The following is a 19,509-nucleotide window of genomic DNA, read 5'->3' as shown; positions in this document are numbered from 1 at the left end:
ACTGTGCTGGTCCTATGTCCCTGAGTGGACAACAGTATCCTCTTCCCTTTCTAAACCGCTGGAGAGAAAAGGATAAGTCCCACCTTCCTATTCAGCACCTTTTTTCACCCCTGCGGAAGGGGTTCTGAGGTAACATTAACTCAGGAACGTGGGGTGGAGCCATGGCTCATTGGGATAGTAACTGCTTTACACATAAAGCTGATTTATACTGAATAAGACCATGGGTCCATCAAGGTCAGTATGTCTACTCAAATGGGAAGCAGCTCTCCAGGATCTCAGGCAGAGGAATTTCACATCAAACATTGCCTGGTCCTTTTAATTGCATGCAATTTGATCTCCAGTTAAAAGGTTCAGGTAGTAGATGATGTAAAAGACATTAACTTGTGACCTTGTAGAGATGTTGCCAGTTAGAGAAGGCAGTACTGACCATGACAAACCAAAGGCAGCTCCACGTGTTCATTATACCAGTATCACTTTGCATCACTGGGGAGGGGCTGTGACTCAGTGGAAGAGTCTCTGCTTTGCATGCAGTAGCTCTCAGGTTCAATCCCCAGCATCTCCAGTTAAAAAAGGACAAGACAGTAGGTGACATGAAAGCCCTCTGCCTGAGAGCCGCTCCCACTCTGAGGAGACAATACTGAACTTGATGGACTGATGGTCTGATTCTATATAAGGCAGCTTCACATGTGTAAAATACAGCCTGCAGGTTAGCAGAATTAGACAGGGACTGCAAAGAAATCCCTCACTATATGAATATGGACTGAGCATCCCTAGGATTGGAATGCTGTGCTCCTTTTTTAGAAGAAAAGCTCAATATAACTGGCTGCAACAGGACACAGGACAGAGAGGCTATATGGTAACCAACCTATATTTAAAGATTATCTGCAAGAACTCATCTTTGAACAGAAAGCTTCAACAACAAGAGCATAAGAGCCAGTCCAGAGCATGCTAAGTAGGTAATATCAGAGTCTGACTATAGAAAGAGACGACCAGTGGACTAATGGCAGATTCTGAATCCACGCAACTTGCCTTCAGCCTCACAGCAGTCTACTACATTAACAAACAAAAACTTATCTATACCAAACAGAAACAAATTTATAATAGAGTGACAGAAAGAAAAATATGTGCAGGAGTATACGGGAAATCCAGAGTGCTATGTAGTTATCTCTATGCTAGGTGAAGTGAAATGTGCTCCTGGGTCCCAGGAAACAAATTAATTCCCTGAGGGCTAATATGGTTGTTCTGAAGAAGGTCAGAGAGGCAGAGAACAACATACTAAAATAAACTTACAAGAAGAGGGGGGAAAGTACTTTCAAGAGAGACCCCACTTCTGTGAGGAAAGCTCCTCAGTGTTGTGGGGAAGAAAAGTCTTGGAGCAGGGCAACATCATACTTGGAAAGCTGGAAACAATGCCTTAGAGGGGACTCAGGTGATACCTGTTCATCATCCAGCTCCAATGATATATCTATTGGGAGGACAGAGATGAGGACCTCATAGTATGTTGGAACTTTCAGTCATTAGGAACTTAGAGAAATAGGTTTGTGATGGGCCATGTGGTCAGTTGCCTATCCATTACAAAGGACATGGACATCACATGTTGTTTAGTTAGGATGGCAGCACAGGGAAGAAATAAATGGTTATAGGCACCAATAACACTGGAAAATATATCCATATATCTCTATTGCTACTTAGTCCAGAACTTCAAAAATGCTGTCTGTTTCACACACCTAGGGTGCGGCCAGACAGACGTTTTGATCCGGTGTCATTGATCCCCCCACCCTGGATTTAAACTATGTTCAGACAACATAGTGGTATCTAGTACTGCAGGCATGGCCCCCTTCGTTCTTACCCCCAACTTTCCTGACACCTGATAAAGTCCCTAGAGAGGCAGAGCTGTGATGCTGAAATATTTTAGATTTCCTAGGCACGTTTCATAAGAATATGAGTCAGCACAGAATTAATGGTCTCCTCTTGAACCAGTATGGAAGTAGACTTCGAAATTCGGGCTGAATTTAAATGGGGAGAGATGTGTTTTGTGAAAAGCTTAATCTCTCTTCCCTCATGAAACACCTCCCTTTCCGTGATTTTTTAAAATTTTATTTATTTATTTATTTAAGATGGAACCTATTGATTGGGGCAACAAGGTTTGCTGATTCAGAAAAGACAGCAGAAAGAATTGTTTTCAGTGTGAAACTTTTCACCACCAGGAAACTTCCCTCTGCAAACGTTATGTAGAAACTGAGCACAGTCCCACCTCAAATCAAAAACTTCACACAGCAACTTTTAAATTTATTTATTTATGGGGGGCAGGGAGGAGCAAAGAGTTTCTAAGAATCATCTCAGAATCAATTGAAACATTCTATGCCCTCAGACTGAGAACAGAATAAGGAACAGGAGGCATAAAGGGGAGCATGTGGCAAAAATCACATGGTAAAAGACATAAATAATAACAAAATATATAGTTGTTTATATGCCAGAAAGATAAAACAAGGGAATACTGTTTCCTTCCTTGATTACTTTGGAGCTGACCATAGGCATCTGACTGGCTGTTTGAACAATATGCTGGAGAACCAGTTTGGTGTAGTGGTCAAGAGCGGCAGACTCTAATCTGGAGAACCGGGTTTGATTTGGGTGACCTTGGGTCAGTTACAGTTCCCTCAGAGGTGTTCTCTCAAGAGCAGTTCTCTAAGAGCTCTCTCTGCCCCTCTCAGAGGAGAGGAAGGGAAGGAAATTATAAGCCACCCTAAGACTCCAAGTGAAGAGCTGGGTATAAATCCAACTTTTCTTCTTCTTCTAAATGAATCCTCAGTGTGATACAGCAGGGCTCATCTTATACTACCTTGTACTTTTATGATGGGAGACCCCAGATCAGTAAGGACAGTACCATATGCAAATTTTTGCTAGAGGACAAAGTGCATATGTTTGTGGGACTGTAAAACTATCTTCCATTTACTAGATCAGACCACTCCTAAGCAGAAAGAGAATATTATTCCAGAAGAAATACACACATGTGCTTGACCTTTTTCATACAGACAATTTTAGTGTGTGTGGGGGGGGGAATTCAGAATGGAGTTAGTAATGATATTCAAGTGACTCTTCCTGGAAATGTAATTGTAATACTTGAGTCTTTGTCCTCCACACCAAAATGCAAATATATGATTGCTGTATTCTAAGGCAAGATTCACACCACTCACATCTTGATTAGACATGTCCCAATACGGTCTTTCCCCAAAGGACATTACTTCCCACATGACAATGCCATAACTCCATACATCGCTGGCAGAAGTGAATTTGCGGTAGGCAATGGCCTCTGGAGCTGTCCACCTCACTGGAATCTTTCCACCCTGAAGCAGAAGGAAAGAGAAATGTTAACTTTGAGTGGCCGAGTACACCAACACCCATCCTGAATAAGGTTTTGCTTAGTCCACTTTCTGCAACACATGCAATTTCCACACATATTCAAAGGTGTCTTCTGTTATCAACACTAGCCCAGTATGTCCCTCAGTATTTCATTTCAAGCTGTGTTTGAGTGGCACAGCACAGCCTGTTAGCAGAAAAGGAACAGGTACAGAACCTTGACAATGCTTGCCTTTACATTTCCAAATGTCTGACAAGTCCTAACACCAGAAGAATTCTAGGGGTCTTCACAAGTATCAGCTATTCCAGAGAGGGCATAACAAGAGTTTGCTGTCAAAATTCCACACAATTTAGTACACAGACTGAATAAGATGATGTGGGAAGCAGGAAAGGTCATGCAAATGTTGTCTTAGTCTTAGCTTGCATGTTCATTTCCAGAACAAATCTAGGAACTAAGAATATGAACTTGGACAACTGATTTGAACTTTATGCCCTGTTTCGGTGATTAGAGGCACTGGAAGTGTGGCAGGTGTACTGAAGCCCATTCTGCATCTAGCATTCGCTCTGCTGTTTTACCAAACCCACATGGGAACAGAAATTCCTCTCTACATTGCATGCCACTTTCACTTTCTTTGATTGTCAGATTTTATTATAGCCTCCACACTGCACTTTGATCTTCCTTTGATCTCTCGGTTTTATGGTACTGTCTGCATAGGTTTGTGGCTGTTTTATGGCTGTTCAGGGGTGACTCTGCAGTCAGTACAGCATTGGCCCGGGATATATGAATGTGGTTTTGAGCCACATCTTTTTCTGTTCTGGTGTGGGTTTGGTAAAACAATGGGGCGAATGCTAGATGCAGAATGGGATAAGGCAGACTCTCACCCTTGTTCTTGCTCTCCATTACCTGTAGGTTACATATCAACATATCTGGTTTTGCAGGTTCTACATTCTACACTTCTGGTTCAGCATGATGTGATGGGAAACTGGGATTGAGGTATGCCCAAAAGAATACTTCACATGTTACACAGTGGCTTTTTGGTACATGAACGTATATAGTACATATATCTGTAGACACACAACTTTCATATGCACATATTACTATACACTTTTATGCATTAATGGACACCAAATTAACAACATACGATATGAAACTGAAGACCCTGCCAAGGCAATAACCTCCCAGTTCCTTAAACAATAGCTCATGTTTCAACAGCTGCCCTTCTTGCATTCCTTTGCATGAATACCCAGGTCAGTAGCCTTTAGTAATAATTTACTGGTATTACAAGAAAAACAGAGATTAAAGGCCCTTGAGTCATGATCAAAACCACATACCCTAAGCGCTCATAGCTTCTGCCTTGTCCATCACACCTACTGCAAAAAGGATCCAACGACTTGGATTCAAGCAGGCAATTCAATGTCATAATTCATCTTCTAGCCCTAAGTTTTTTACAGATACCCTAACGTAGTATATCACAACAGAGAGTACTAATATCCTGTGCCATATACTATTAGGGAAAGGATGTTCTCCTTATATAGTAAATATAATGAACAATGAAATCACACCTTCAGGCAAAAGGATTCAATGTATCAGTTTTACGTAACATGAAATAGAAGTCCAGTAGCACTTAAAAGACTAACAACATTTATTGCAGTATGAGCTTTTGTGAGACTCAGGCTGCTGCCACACGGGACGGCTGAAACGCGGCTAAGCAGAGCCGCACCAAACTTGAGACGCCGCGGCGGGATCCCATGGATCCCCTCAGCCACGGCGCATCACTCCCCGACACGATCAGATGCCAGGGAGGAAAGTCCGATGGGAGGGGGAGGCTGCCGAACTGCGCATGCTCAAGCATGCGCAGTACGGCCGGGGGCCGGGATGCAGCGGCGCAAGGACGCGCCACCCGATCCCATGGCCCGGCTTGCGGCGCTGGAAGGGATACAGCGCGGTATCGCTGTTTGGGACGGAACAGGGACGGGCAGGCAACAATTCCCAGATGTTGCCGTGGGATCGTGCCCGTTTGCTCCGCCCCCGTTCCATCCCGCTCCCGGCCCAAAAGGCCTCGTATGGACAGGACCTCAGTTCTTCAGATAAAATACTTAAAAGAATTTCACCCATTTAAACCTACTGACTTAATGAACTGAGAACAGTGTAACAGTTGGAGACTGTACTACCCCTCCCCTTGCCAAAGAATCTCTAATCTTAGCCATTCGTACTTTTTATAGCTTTTTGTCATTAGGCTTATCCTAATGCCTTGGGGGTCACTGCAAATCCAGATGATGTTAAAACAAGTAGGAAAAAATTACTAACATCATATTTTCAGCCAAATTAGCTATTTTAGCACTACTATATGAAGTATGACAATTAATTGAGTTTAGGTTTGCATTATAGATATGCCCAGCAGAACAGACCTCTGTCTAATGTTCTAGTTCAGGGATGGCCAGAAGGTCACTCAGAGTGACCAGTTACTCTCCATGCAATTAAAAGTAGCCCTCCTTCCCTCCTCCAGCACTGCTGCTGAAATTACTTTCTTATCCTTTCCTTTCCTATATCATCAGCTTCTCTCCTCTTTCTCCATGTGAAAGATGAGTGCACGCACATGCACACAGCTTTGCTCTGGATGAAAAAACCACAGCACCAGCATCCTTTCCTATCTGCCTCTTCTCTTCCTCCTTAACAAGTGCACACATGCACCCTTGGCTCTGGGTGATAAAGAAGTGTGCTACTGACTCATTCCTCCCTCCATCAAAGCCACTATATGCTTCTTTCAGAGGAAACACAGAGATAGCAGAATACTTTCCTCCCGCAGAGCAAGTTACAAGTTACTCAGTGAGGTAGGTTCAATTAGGAGCATGTCACTGGCATGAAGTTATCCAGTGAGCTTCATGGCTCAGTTGGGATTTGAACCCAGACCTCCCCCTGCCTATCCTGATGCCTGAACCACTGTATCACATTGGTTAGCTGATTACAAATCATGCAGGATCATGCCTTATTCACACAATGGGTATGAGCACTGATAGTTTTTCCAGCTGTGCTTCTTAAATATAAACAGTTGTGAAAGTAGCAAACTCTCATTCCCATGAATGCCAATGAACAGGCAAATGTTTTGGAAAGGACAATGTGTTTCCCACAGAGGCTTCTCTCTCACACACTTCCTAGGCCCCAAAGCAGTGACAACAACAGCTGCTTCCATGCACTTCTTTGCATATAAAGCAGAAAGAATGGTCTTCAGGGTTTTGGCCTACTTGACACTTTCTCACCTTGTCAGTTCTGTACTGGGAAACATGCTATCTCTCCCTGCTCCAGGCCCCGTTTCCCAAGGAAGATGGCAAGAAAAAGGTGAGAAAATGGGGGTGCCCTTGGCACAGAGATGATAACTCAGCATAAGGAGTTGAGTGAGCACACCAGAGCAACAGGTATTTCAGTTACTTAGTCTAAAATTAATGAACTTCCAATTCTGGCAGGTATCTTATATGGGTTCCCCTTCATCAGACTGTACTGCATGTTTGCAGATATGCATATCTGAGTGAGTATTCTTGATCATGGCTGGGCAAGAGGGAAGAATATCTATAAGCCAGTTTGGCATAGTGGTTAAGAGTGGTGGACTGTAATCTGGAGAACCGTGTTTGATTCCCCACTCCTCCACATGCAGCTGCTGGGTGACCTTGGGTCAGTCACAAGTTCTCTCAGAGCTATTCTCTCAAGAGCAGTTTTCTCAGAGCTCTCTCAGCCCCACCTACCTCACAGGGTGTCTGTTGTGGGGAGAGGAAGGGAAGGAGATTGTAAGCTACTTTGAGACTCTGAGTGAAGGGCAGGGTATAAATCCAATCTCTTCTTCTTCTAAATGGAATGATGGGCAAGAACTTATTCAAAAACAGAAGATGGAGAACACACTTACAAGGCTACATTCACTCCTACAGCAACTGCAGGCAACTAGATGACCATGTTCCATTGGTATAAATATATATTCTTGCTTACTTCCTAAGTTCAGACATCAGGCATTTTAGTTTCTATGAGCAAATCTATATCCATGCAGAGGCTAGGGCTGCCAAGTGGAGGCGGGGGGGCGGGTAAACCCCCGCTTCAGAGGTCCAATTCCCGCTGCTGCAGAATCAGGCCCTGGGGGGAACTCTGCGCCCCGAAGCACAGCGTGGCCCCGATCGTTGGAGGGAAAACTCTATGGTTTTCCCTCCGATGATCGGGGCCACGCCCTCAACGTGATCGACGTCACGCATCACTTCCAGTGACGTGCTGGTGGCATGCGCACGCACTTTGACAGATGGCTCCCGGACTTGGCAACCCTAGCAGAGGCTGATATTATAAGTTCAAGGCAATGGTGCCATTCATGCTCATTTGAATGTCACCAGGTTTTATGCATTCTGAACAACCTAATAATCACATGGAAGCTGAAGGAGCTGTACTGCAAGAGCAGGAAGGAAGATGTCTTAAATTTGCCTTACATTTTGAAACTGTTGGTTTCAGTCTAGGCCTTTTCTGTTGCTTGTGCATGTCCCTGAATAGAATTAGTATTACAGGAAGGGGGAGTTCTGGGTGGCCCAACTTATTCCATTGAGGCAGTGGAAGACATGGAAGTGGCATGATGACACATCAGGAAAAGGGGAAGTGGGTTCATATAACTGAAAGCTGTTCTTCCTTACAGTCCATTTCTAGGACATAATGGCTGACAGACCAGACCATCATCAAGCCTACAGATTTTGATGTTGAATCCAGAATAAAACAACAGCCATCCACATCTAAATGTTGGACAAGGAAGCCAACCTGTGTGTATCACCAAGACCTAATTGGACAAGACGGTGGAGTTGGACAGCGCTAGCCAAGATTTTCCAGGTTCTCAGCACAACATCAGTATATACTCAATTTTCAGGGAGGTAGAGTTGCTATAGTTTGTTGGCGCTCCATACCCCTCCTGGATCTCAATTCATCTGAAACTTATATTTGTGTCTTTAATTGGTACCAGGAGCAGAAGATATATTAGGAATTCTGTTGGTGTACCTGTACCATCTGTAGCTTTAAGGAAAAAAATTCCCACTGAACTCCCATGAGATCTGTGTTCTCAGATCTTACTGGCTGTCATTGATTTTTGTTAGGCAACTACAAAAATCTTATTGACCCTTCCAAGCCCTGGTTTCTATAAAGCGAAGCCCAAGGAGGGAGGACCACCCTTCTGGAAGGTGAGAGAGACTGGGGAGTGGCTGCCAGGATGAGGGAAGGAGGGAAGGCTGGAGACTTAAGGGTAGATAAAGGTAGGTTGGCTGGTGGGTAGGAAGGAGAGAAGGAAGCAGGAAACCAGGAGAGACTATGGGGGCTGCTGGGGAAGTGAAAGAATAGTGGGGGAGGGGGATGCAGGGGGAAATGAGATGCCCCCTCACAAGTCTTTTGGAATACCCCACTTGTTTTTAAGTAATTTTGTAAGCAGCCTTGGAAAATTGTTTTGATGGAAATGTGGGATATAATTTTTGAAATAAAATAAGTGCAAGAATGAGGAAGCTGTCATTTCACCATGAGGGTGAAATTGGCAGTGGAAATGAAGGGATACTCTAATAGCCGTTTCCTGGGAGAAAGCCCCATTGAATAAGAACATAAGAGATGCCAATGTTGGATCAGGCCAAAGGCCCATCCAGTCCAACACTCTGTGTCACACAGTGGCCAGAAATACCAGGTGCCACGAGGAGGTCCACCAGTGGGGCCAGGACATTAGAAGCCCTCCCTTTTTAGACCTGTTTAGGATAGCTCTCTGGGTAGTCAACTTCTTCCTACTGTTGCTGTGCCATACTAGCAAGAACACTGAGGAACTGGCTGAATTTAACTCATCCAGAGGCAGGAAAGTAGGATATCCCACCCGTTTAACTGTGTATCTAGAGTACAGACTTCTTCAGTTCCTGTGCTGGATGGGAGAAATGCCTAGCTGTGTTACGCGAACTGCACTTAAAATAGAGTTTGCACAGTGCTAATTCGAGTCCAGGGCTTGCCTTGTTGCCTTTAATCTGAGGTTGAAGGTCCTTTTTTCAATGCCTAATACCCAGGGGAAGCTTTTGCACTTTCTGAAGGAAGACAATTTCAGAAGTGCTTGGGGGAGGTGTGTAGATAATAGGTTTTGGTCTTTTGGCCTTTCCCTCATAATGCTCAGGAATATAGATTATCAGGAAGCATTGATGTTGATCAGGATGAGGGTGATTGACCCTGACCGTGCCAGTACACTAATCTGGGCAAGGCGCGTATGCTTCATTCTTGCATTTGGGATCCCTCCCTCTGTGACCCTTCCCTCCTATTTGAAAGTTCTTACAATCCCTAGCCACAGGCATGCTTTTATGCTTGCCAGACTGAATATTCTCCAACGTTTTGCTAAAATCTCATTTTCAGACTGATTATGTGATTGTATATCTGGTGAAATAGTGACTGTAGACCATCTTTTGTTATTTTGTGCTCAATGGACTGTCCCCAGGGTTCTTTGGATTACCCCTGTTCTGTCCAGATACCAGTTTCCTGTTGAGTCCTGGGTGGTATCTCTACTGCTAGCAGATTTAAATCCAGAAATAACTCAATATGTTGCAAAATAGTTGACAATAGTAATCTCCTTTAAATGCTACTAAAATGAGTATTATCCTGCTGACCTTATGAGAAATTGTATAGGTCCACTGTTATATTTTATCCAATGTGTTTTAGACTTTTATGAGATATATGCATTTTATTGTTTTGGTACTTTGCCTTTCTGTCTGTTCTGTCATGTTTTCTAACACTGGTTTTGTTTCTTTTGCTCTGTAGTAATATACTGGTTTTATGTTTCCTGGGAGTAAACCCCATTGAATAGACCTGTTTGGGATTGCTACCTGGGTAGTCAACTTCTTCCTATGTTACTGTGCCATACTAGCAAGAACATTAAGGAACTGGTTGAATTTAATTCACTCAGAGGCTGGCCAGTAGGATATCCCACCCATTTAACTAGGGGAGTGTGCATAGTATCTCACCCAATCCTGAGAAATCTTTTCAACCTGAAAGATCTTTTCAGACAAAACATCTGGTCAATGGACCTGACATTTATCACTAGGGTTAGTGTGCATCTTATTTGAGCTGTTTATCTGTTCTTGCTTATTCTGCAACAAAAGGCATTACTCTGTACTGTTAAGTTACATTGCAGGAGAGAAGATTCCAGGAAGGAAATAAGCAGCAGCCAGAGCATGTGCACTGTTAGAAAACAATGATCTTGTTTCCATGTAAATGATTCATACCATAATTAAAACTAATGGGGGAGAGGAAGGGAAACACTGACAAAAAGTGTGACACCGACTATGGGTGGAACTACTAGCTCTGTTTTTCAGTGGCTTCTAAATGATGCATGGCAAAACAGATTTGGTCTTTGTAATAAAAAATCTATTTTAAATAGCTGAAAAAGGAGAAATTTTCTCAAAGGTTGTTTTCTTTTACCTTTTCCCCAGAGTGAGCTACAAACCTGCCGTGGGAGGCCATGATGTAATTGCAGGCAGTGCATCATTTCCCAGCTGCTGGGAAGGCCATTTGTGGCATAAATTAACTGCAGAAATACAGACGAGAGAATCTGTTTTCTCTCCAGGGGTGGGAAAGGCCACTTTACGCCCAATCCAGGCAGCTTGCATTGGGCATTTCAAAACTCACACTGATTTAGTTAAATGGACCACAGTATGCAGCCTGGAGAAAACAACAGAGTTCCCAGTTCAGCCATGGATGGCTGATTCAAGGATGGCTGCTCAGATTCCCACTTGGTGTAGAGTGATCTAGCTCTATCGACTATTCCATTGATTAACATCAGGAGGGAACCAACTCTTCAGGGCCACTGGAATTTAAATCATTCACACCAGCTGGCTTCTCCTTGGCTTTTTTTGTCTCAGACTTTCGACCTGGCATTCAGTTTCCAAGTACATGCTGACATCAGTCATGTGCTTCATTTCAATCTAACCAATGCCAAGAATAAATACCGTAGTAGGGCTCCTAAATTCTTTGAAGCAGGAACCATTCCTGTCTGCTAACTGAACTAGTTAAAAGGTGTGTCTTGTAGGTCATCTGAAAGGAAGGCAGATGAAAGATTTGAGTGCTTAAGATAAGAAGGGAATTCTGGGACTATTATAAATCATAGTTTTTGATAATACTAAAGGGGTCCCAGATTAACAGGTTCTCTGACACAACCCATTAAGGTACTCCAACTACATTTTATCCACATAAAATGTGATGTAGTGGTTAGAATGCTGGGTCATAACCAGAGTGACCTGGGTTCAAATCCCCATTCTGCTAGTGTCAGGAGTTGTTGAGATTCAAACTGACTGTGACAGTCTCCTAGGGCTAGACACCACTCCATGTGTGTTCTGTGCCAACTTTCCTGCCTTCTCCTTTGCATAATGGAATTCTAGCAAGGAACATAATTGAGGATGCAGAATTCTGGCTGTGATATAAAACAGATCAATGAACTGCCATTATTTATGACGTAAGGTACAAATTGGACAGGCCTAGAAAGCTTTCAGTTTTAAAGGGAACAGAAACAAAGTTTATTTACCTGAACACAAACTGAGAAAGAATATTAATAATTAAAATGGAGATATGGAGGTATAACTTTGAACCCTGTACAAACCAAAGGGGAAAATGGCAGGCTTACTACTATGTTACACTCAGAATCAAGATTGTTACACTTAAAAAAGGCTGTACTATACTGTACTGTTAAGCCCGTAACATGGATGTTCACTGAACTGAGAACCCTACTATGACTCCAAGATCTTTTTCCCAGCCTGGCTTGGAGAGGGCATTTGTCTCTTCAAATTAAATGCATTCTCAAGCTCCCACCACTGTGTGGGCTGGCTTGGCTTCGAGAAGGGATTTAAAGAGACAATTCTTTCTTTCTCTTTCTCCCTTCCCTCCTTCCACTCCTCTCTCCACATTTGCTTTCTTTCCACCTCTCCCCTTCTCCCTTCCTTCCTTACTCCCCATTGTTGCTTTCTTTCCACCTCTCCCGTTCTCCCTCCCTCCCTCCTCTCCTCTCCCCCATCTATTTGCTTTTTTCCACCTTTCCCCTCCTTTCTTCCTCCTTCCCTTCCTTCCACTCCTCCCTCCCCATCTATTTACTTTCTTTCTTTCCATCCATCCATCCCTCCCTCCCTCCCTCCCCTCCCTCCTTCCTTCCTTCCTAAATAAATAAATAAATTGTAGGCTCACTCACAACTTTAATCCTAGTAGGTCTTTTGACTTACAAAGTAGAATTTTGGCTCACGAGACTCCACAACTTAAGGGGAACATTGTTCCCCAGTACAGCCTATTCCTTTCACCTGCCATGCTGGCTGCCATGTACTCTGATGAGGGAAAGTACAGTATAGCTCATAGGAACACTGTTATTCAGAGTATTACTAAACCTGTCTTTGATCCCAATACTGAGCTGTCTGCTTGCACAGAGGCCTAGTCTAGATATGCAACACAATGAAGTAGTAGAATGGGCTGTATCAGTTCAGACTCCAGGTAGTGGTGTGGGTAACATTTTTAATGCAGGCCGTGGAATGACATCAAAAGAAGACTTGGATGAGAGATGCCAGAGGAGTGCACATGGCTTTGACACAAGCACCCTGGAAGTTATTTAAAACTTCACTTTGAATTTATTTTAATCTGTGAGCAACACATATTATTACTAGGTCCACGGCCAGGAATAGATATGGCCCCAGAAGATCCCAGCCCATATTTTGAAGTAACTCATGGCAAATGATGCTCACATCAAAATGTCACCTTTTAAAAAATGTGCCGCAAGGGAAGCAGCCAAGAACTGGCTCTCCTTCCTGTTCCATGTAATTTTAAAATGATGAATAGAAGGAGCCATGTGAGAAGAATGTGCTATTTGTATTTGTAATAAGAAGTGTTCCTATCACCACTTATTTGTTCAAGAACACATTGATGAATTACTCTTTAAGAGACAGTGGGAGTAAAAGGATAATGTTTTATGTAGCACTTATAAACTAGAATATCAGTAATTGGCAACACATTCTTATCCTTCGTACCTGAAGAAGTATTCTGCTACACGATCTTACCTTTAGTATTTGTGGAGGGGGGGAAAACTTATCCTTGAAATGCCATATTTTAAACTATCAAATCTATTTATTCAAAATAGGCAAGGTTCATGAGGCCAGATGAACATCTGTAAGTAGTGGGCAGAGGGTCACAGGGATATGGTTTCTCCACTATACTTTCATATTTTTCCAAGGAAGAAGAAATAAATATAATGAGTTGGATCCAAGGGTCATTCTCTGTTGGCTGAAGCTCAGTATGTTTTTCAAAATCCTGCTACTGGATCACAGGCGATCTTCAGGAACACAGGGGGGCAGGTAGTAGTAGGGAAAACTGGTAAAAATTCCCACCTTCTGTTGGCAAAAATAACTTTTGGATTCAATCACATATCTCACCTCTTTAACCTCACTATCTAACTACTAGGTGAGCAGCCCTTCTTCACTGTTGTGGTAGTACATAACTGCAAATAGGCAGAGCATAATTCAAAATGCTGGTACTTATAAGAACATAAGAACATAAGAGACGCCAATGTTGGATCAGGCCAAAGGCCCATCCAGTCCAACACTCTGTGTCACACAGTGGCCAGAAATACCAGTGCCATCAGGAGGTCCAGCAGTGGGGCCAGGACATTAGAAGCCCTCCCACTGTTGACCCCCCCCCAAGCACCAAGAAGACAGAGCATCACTTGCCCCAGAGCCCCTAGCTATACCTTGTGGCTAATAGCCACTGATGGACCTCTGCTCCATATGCTTATCTAATTCCCTTTTGAAGCCGTCCATGCTTGTAGCCGCCACCACTTCCTGTGGCAGTGAATTCCATGTGTTAATCACTCTTTGGGTGAAGAAGTACTTCCTTTTATCCGTTCTAACCCGACCGCTCTGCAGTTTCATGGAGTGCCCACGAGTTCTTGTATTGTGAGAAAGGGAGAAAAGTACCTCTTTCTTTACCTGCTCTTTCCCATGCATAATCTTATAAACCTCGATCATGTCACCCCTCAGTCGTCTTTTCTCCAAGCTAAAGAGCCCTAAGCGCTTTAACCTTTCCTCATAGGGAAAGTGTTCCAACCCTTTTATCATTCGAGTTGCCCTTTTCTGCACTTTTTCCAAAGCTATAATATCTTTTTTAAGGTGTGGTGCCCAGAACTGCACACAGTATTCCAAATGAGGTCTTACCATTGATTTATATAGGGGCATTATTATATTGGCTGATCTGTTTTCAATACCCTTCCTAATAATCCCCAGCATAGCATTGGCCTTCTTTATTGCAGTCACACACTGTCTCGACATTTTCAGTGAGTTATCCACTACAACTCCAAGATCTCTCTCTTGATCAGTCTCTGGCAGTTCAGACCCCATCAATGTGTATTTATATTTAGGATTTTTGGCTCCAATGTGCATCCCCTTGCACTTGGCCACACTGAACCCCATTTGCCATGTTGACACCCACTTGCCCATCCTTGACAGATTCCTTTGGAGTTCCTCACAATCCTCACTACTAATGATGCTGATGGGCTCAGAGTTTGTTCTGCTGCTTCAGACCAATGCAAGAAACAACAAAGACAATTCAGTGCTGGATAAACTTCCTGGGAAGACTGTAGAATCTGCTTCCTTGGGAGGTTCTACCCCCACTCCCCAAAAAGGTTGGAGAGGTATTGATCAGAGGTGCTTTAAGCCTAGATTATTTTGAACCAGATTTTGATGTTAAAACCAGATGATCCACCAGATTCTTTTCAAGTCCATGATTTCTTTAATTCTGGTACTGATAATGCCTATACTCTGCTAAGGGCCAAAAGGTACTAGTAATCAACATTGATAAATTGCAGGATTTTCAGAACCTAGCTACAGAGCTCTACCTCTCAGCAAGATACCAGTCAGAGCCCTTTGAGCTAACTGTGAAACTAGACTCTGCAAGGTACACTATGATCACAAGGTCAGCCAAGTCCATACTGACTTGCTATAGTAATCTGCCAAGAAAAAAAAACAAGCTTCTCCCTAAATGAGAGAATTTACTGTAACAGCCAAACTGGACTGCCTGTCTTTGTTCCCATGCAGAGCTAATAAGATCCCAGGAGAATCAGTTTTGACAGGCAAAACCACATGGGGTAGGAAGGGCAAGCCCTCTTCCCCTCATACTGTAGCTCCAAGCCAAATCAGAGGCCTTGATTAGGATTGTGCATTTGGGTGTATCTGAGCTAAAATTAAACCCAGAATTAGGTTTTTCAGATTTTCTTGGGGATATATGAAATGACCCCAAATTCTGTGAGTAATGAAAATTTATCTCCCAGAATTTCAGGATTGTTTTGGTTTCAGGGAGGCAAAGAACTAGGAAGAGACAGAGAGAAGAATTTAAATGTTAAAGAGACTAGAAATCTGTGTAATAGCTGATGGTCAGGTAGATGGAGGCCAGGTCTACTGTCCTTGGCAATAACTGGACCATTATCAGGTATGGGTACTAGTGAGGCTAAGTCTACCCATATGAAATAATGGGGCACTTATTTCCAATGGCAATAGACCTGGTCTCTGTCTACCCAGTCATCAGCTGTTAGGTGGGGCTTTTAGTCCCTTTAAAATTTAAGAGATGGAGATGCTGACTAACAGCTGTCTGCTGAGGTCATCTTCCTCTCTCTCCCTCCCTGCTCCTACTGCCTTGGGGAGAGGATTGGAAAAATGGTCTCAAATTTGGGGGCCCCGGGGAAAAAATCCCAAAATGGCAATGGAGGTTCAGAAACTTCAGGATAACAAAAAGCATGCCATCCCCAAAATCTGGATCTGAAATTAACATGAAATTTTTTGAAGTGCACATCCCTAACCCTGATTAATAGCAATTTAACTTAAAAAAACAACAATGGAAAGATAGGATCATGGATCTTTCCACATCATCTGTTTTGATCTTAGTTTAAATTTAGAGCTACCGAATCCTGTTTTGTTGTTATAACTCTCAAAAAGTGTGATCGCTCTTGTCTGATAGATTTTCATATGAATGGAGCATTTAACCTCTTCACTAAAAGGCTATAGTTGCTGTATGAATCACACATTAAAACTTTTTCATGTACTGAAGTGGTGACATCCTGCTCCCAACTTGTGTCATTATATCACTGAGAGGTGACATACACTGCAATAGGAGAACATGGACTTAATGAGCTGTTGGTAAGCTCAGATGTGATAAAGGAGGAGCGCTATCTTGACAACAGCATAAGCTCCAGAAAGAACACATTTCCAGAGTCTCCTTCACAATTTCATTTTTAGCTCAATGGCAGTGAGGTGGCTGCTATGATGAGCCTATCATATCCTAATCATGCATACTATTTTGCTGTTCCCTTGAATTGCCATCTGCTATTGTCACCTGTTTTCTGGCAACTATTCCTTGGAAGAGACACTTTTTCTATCCTCTCTACCTTTTTTGGTCTTACATATTTAAAATTAATTTTTTTGGGGGGGCAAGACTGTCTCTTATAATATGAATGCCACTGGACCCTGATCCTCACTATCCCCCCCCCTTGTGTAATATTAAAATGAATGTTCAAGTCACCCCCTTTTGTATGGAAACTAAAATGGGTGAGACTGTAATATCACTGCAGTTCATATCACTGCCTGAATGCTAACAGCTAGAAATTACACAACATCTCCTGTCTCCACAGCAATTATTAAATGCACAGAATGGGGAACTGGTACATACCAATGAACTGGTGTAGGTTGGGTCCGAGGTGTCATCTTGTAGGTAGCGTGAGAGTCCGAAGTCAGACACTTTACAGACCAAGTTGCTGTTGACCAGTATATTCCTGGCTGCAAGATCTCGGTGGACATAATTCATTTCTGCAAGGTACTTCATACCAGCTGCAATCCCTCGTAGCATCCCCACTAACTGGATTACTGTGAACTGCCCATCATTTTGCTACATTTGTGAAAGTAAAGCACCAGAGTCAATATATATTCAGAGATAACAAAGAATGCAGGCTAGGAAGAAGCTGCCACCACAAACAGTCTGACACAGGAAGGGCAATCTGGACAGATAGGGATGCTGAGGAAAGATCCTAGGAGGCCATGGCTGAAAGAAAAAGTCAGAAGAGGCAACAGGCTGAGGAAGAAGGAACCAGAAGAAACCACTGGTCAAGGAGAGACCACCCTGAGATAAATGGCAGAGAACACAAGGAGATGAAGAAAGGAAGTGGCAACGTAAAGAAGGATATGTTCAAGAGCAGGAAAAACTCTGTAGTGGAGTCAGTAAGGGGACAGGAGGAGATCTAATGATACTGGAAAGAAAGCTTTCTGCTCACAATCACAGCTGCTGCAATATAGTAGAAGTTTGGAGGTTTGCCAATCTTTCAAGGTATATTTACAGTGGGTTTTGATTTCTAATCAGTGTTAGCAATTGTGAGCACAGGAGCTCAGTGTAACTGGCTTGGATCCTCTGACATCATTCCACTGGCATTTATCTCTGGCTGCTGTGGAAGCTTTCCTCCACTGCAGTGCCCATTTCCTTTGCCACTAGCACTTCTGTGAGAGCAAGATCAATGCTTCTCAAGGAGCCCTTATGCACACTGAAGTGTTACTAGTAGAAAAAGTGAGCTCTGAAGTGGAGGAAAGCCTCTGCAGTGGCTGGGAACACCAGGAGAACTATGTCATAGGACCCAGGCTGTGGTCTTGGATTCATCAACAGAAGTAAAATGGTATGGGCTTTGGCACGTAGGGCCTGATTTCCACAGGTAACACTATCACATGAGCTAGTCTCATTAGGTGATTCCTTTGCATTATATTACCTTTTTTAAAGTAACACTTACTCGCAGGAAGGAGTCCAATGCTCCATTTTCCATAAATTCTGTGATAATCATCACTGGTCGGCTTTTGGTAACCACCCCCTCCAGCCGAATGATGTTTGGATGATCGAACTGACCCATGATGCTGGCCTCACTCAAGAAATCCCGTCGCTGCTTCTCTGAGTAGCCAGCCTTTAATGTTTTTATAGCCACGTAGATTTCTCTCTTTCCAGGCAGTTTCAGGCGCCCTTTATATACTTCGCCAAACTCCCCTGTAATGGGACAGATACCAGTCACAACCAGTTTTGTCTAATCCGGCATTTTAAAGGGAAATGTCATGAACTAACCAAATTGAGTGCCTGTGATGGCAAGGTGCTTTCTAAAATATTTAAAATGATCCTGGAAGCCTATCTAACCCCCCACCCCACCCTTATGTAAGGTGAGCAGATGAAACAGAGGACAAGTCCCTGGGGCCTTCATTAGCTGCCTAGAAGAGGGTGATTTTGGCAGGTTCAGGTTTTCTTGCCTCTTTAGTGCTATGAGGTGACAAACTGTACTTACTGATTTTCCCTGGTCTGCGCAACTACAAAATATCTAGAAGTTCTGTCTTCCTTTCAGCCTACTCTGCCCATCCAAGCTGCCACACCAAAAATATTACAGGTCTTTACTGCGAGGATGCTACTCTCACAGCTCTGTTTGTCTACACACACACACACACACCTTGATAATTCATTAATCTGCTTGGTCTTCTCTTGCATTGTACTCAATCAGCAATTAATTAAACAACATTATACTTGATGGTGTAATCTGTTACACAAAAAAGGCATCATGGTAACACTGTGATCTTGTGTATAAAGAGGAAGTAAGGCCCACCGAATTCAGTGAGACTTACTTCTGGATGGGCCTGTTTTAGACCAGGAAGGCATAAAAATTTAACTCTGCCAGTTTAATGAAAGGTGACAAAAGAGAAAGAAACAGATGACAGAAAAGAGTAAGCCTGTTTTTAAAGCACAGCAAAACAGGTAGCTTGATCTTGGAGCTTTTCTTCCCAGTCCTCGTGACCTACCATCTTCTTCTACCCTCTCTCACACAGTAAGAAAGGCAAGGCTGTGGAGTGCTCAAAGGATTTGGTATGGTGGCAGAACAAGCGGAAGAGGAACAAAAGGGGCTTCCAGACAGCAGCTCCTCCAATGAGTGCTGGGCTGACACAGGAAACATCCTGAAGAATAGGCCCTTCCTACTGGAAAGGTTGAAGCAGTGATGGCACCACCTTAGTGCCACCTTGCTGATGTTTTTAGTGCATTTTGAACTTGTAGTTATCAGAATTAGGACTCTGCTTGCAGATGATAAGCATACCAATCCAGCATGCCTG

At 43.2% G+C, this 19,509-nt stretch overlaps 1 protein-coding gene across 1 annotated transcript in view; it reads right to left on the bottom strand.

Annotated features, from left to right (window-relative positions):
• Window positions 1-19,509, bottom strand: part of EPHB1 (EPH receptor B1) — a 441,868-nt gene that overhangs the window by 7,056 nt on the left and 415,303 nt on the right. The window contains exons 11-13 of the mRNA XM_015407331.1: window positions 18,162-18,409; window positions 17,060-17,275; window positions 3,195-3,344 (exon numbers count right to left, since the gene is read on the bottom strand). Coding sequence (XP_015262817.1) covers window positions 3,195-3,344; window positions 17,060-17,275; window positions 18,162-18,409 — 614 coding nt within the window. The remainder of the gene's footprint in view (window positions 1-3,194; window positions 3,345-17,059; window positions 17,276-18,161; window positions 18,410-19,509) is intronic.

Source organism: Gekko japonicus, unplaced genomic scaffold (genome assembly GCF_001447785.1).
Source record: "Gekko japonicus isolate JY-2015 unplaced genomic scaffold, Gekko_japonicus_V1.1 scaffold235, whole genome shotgun sequence".
In the NCBI taxonomy this organism is placed as follows: domain Eukaryota; kingdom Metazoa; phylum Chordata; class Lepidosauria; order Squamata; family Gekkonidae; genus Gekko; species Gekko japonicus.
The sequence above is the reverse complement of the archived record's forward strand: the minus strand, read 5'-3'. Positions and strand labels throughout refer to the sequence as shown.